A 1750-nucleotide genomic window follows, 5' to 3' on the forward strand; every position below is an offset into this window, starting at 1 on the left:
CACGGGTTCCAGGGCTACAACCAGGGAAATTCATCAGGATTCCATCAAGGGGCAAGGGATTCAATAATGGGCCACCGGGATTCAATCAAGGAAGAAACTTCATGCAAGGCTTAGGGTAGAGGAATCAAGGAAATCAATATAAGGAGCAAAGGAACCAACCACCATATTAGCCGCCATACCAGCACCCTAGCCCAGGTCTGAATCAGCAAGAAAAGCCCACCAACATAGAGGAATTGCTACTGCAATTCATCCAGGAGACAAGATCACATCAAAATAGCACGGATGCAGCAATTCGGAATCTGGAAGTTCAAATGGTCCAATTGGCGCATGACAAAGCCGAACGGCCCACTAGAACTTTTGGGGCTAACACGGAGAAAAACCTGAAGGAAGAATGCAAAGCAGTGTTGCCTCGAGGGCAGAGAAGAGCGCAGGAGGAGGGTAAGGTTGAAGAAGAAGACTGACCAGAAGAAGAGAAGACAGAGTTGATAGAAGAAGAAAGGATAAAAGAAGAAGAGAAGGTGGCATCGCCACCTAAGACCAAGAGCCAGAGAGCAAGGGTGCCAAGAAGGAAGAGCCATTAGCCTTACCACAAGATCTCCCATATCCTATGGTACCCACTAAGAAGAACAAGGAGCGTTACTTCAGACGTTTCTTTGAAATATTTAAAGGGCTAGAAATCACCATGCCATTCGGGGAAGCCTTACAGCAGATGCCCCTTTACTCCAAATTTATGAAGGACATCCTCACCAAGAAGGGGAAGTATATTGACAACGAGAATATTGTGGTAGGGGGCAACTATAGTGCAATAATACAGAGGAAGCTGCCCAAAAAGTTTAAGGACCCCGGAAGTGTCACCATCCCGTGCACCATTGGGAAGGAAGCGGTAAACAAGGCCCTCATTGATCTGGGAGCAAGTATCAATCTGCCCATGTCAATGTGCAAAAGAATCGAGAATTTGAAGATAGATCCCTCCAAGATGACACTTCAGCTGGCAGACCGCTCGATCACAAGACCATACGGGGTGGTAGAAGATGTCCTAGTCAAGATACGCCACTTCACTTTTCCAGTGGACTTTGTTATCATGGATATCGAAGAAGACATGGGCATTCCCCTTATATTAGGTAGACCCTTCATGCTAACTGCCAATTGTGTGGTGGATATGGGGAATGGGAACTTGGAGTTGAGTATTGACAATCAGAAGATCACCTTTAACCTTTTCAAGGAAATGAAGTACCCATAGAAGGGTTGGAAGTGCTTCAGAATGGAGGAGATTGATAAGGAAGATGTCAGTATTCTCGAGACACCACAGACTTCGCTGGAAAAAGCAATGGTAAATGCTTTAGACTGTCTAACCAGTGAAGAGGAAGAAGATCTGAAGGCTTGCTTGGAAGACTTGGATCGACAAGACAGTGTTCTTGAGGGAGAAGCCAGATTCGAGACACTAGAGAAGGAAGTTCCGTCCGAGAAGAAGATAAAGTTGAAGATATTGCCTGATCATCTGAAGTATGTGTTCTTGGAGGAAGATAAACCTATAGTGATCAGTAGTACACTAACAACAGAGGAGGAAAACAGGTTGGTAGATGTCCTGAAGAAACACAGGGAAGCAATGGGATACATATTGGATCTCAAGGGAATTAGCCCTGCCTACTGCATGCATAGGATAATGATGGAAGAAGACTATAAGCCAATCTGACAACCCCAGAGGCGGCTGAATCCAACAATGAAGGAAGAGGTAAGAAAGGAGGTGCTC

At 45.5% G+C, this 1750-nt stretch overlaps 1 protein-coding gene across 1 annotated transcript; it reads left to right on the plus strand.

Annotated features, from left to right (window-relative positions):
* The first annotated feature begins 607 nt into the window (after positions 1-607).
* Positions 608-1240, plus strand: LOC102662053 (uncharacterized). Its single transcript, XM_006589967.1, has one exon. It carries the CDS (start codon positions 608-610, stop codon positions 1238-1240), a length of 633 nt encoding a protein of 210 aa, XP_006590030.1.
* Positions 1241-1750: the final 510 nt, after the last annotated feature.

Source organism: Glycine max, chromosome 10 (genome assembly GCF_000004515.6).
Source record: "Glycine max cultivar Williams 82 chromosome 10, Glycine_max_v4.0, whole genome shotgun sequence".
NCBI lineage: Eukaryota > Viridiplantae > Streptophyta > Magnoliopsida > Fabales > Fabaceae > Glycine > Glycine max.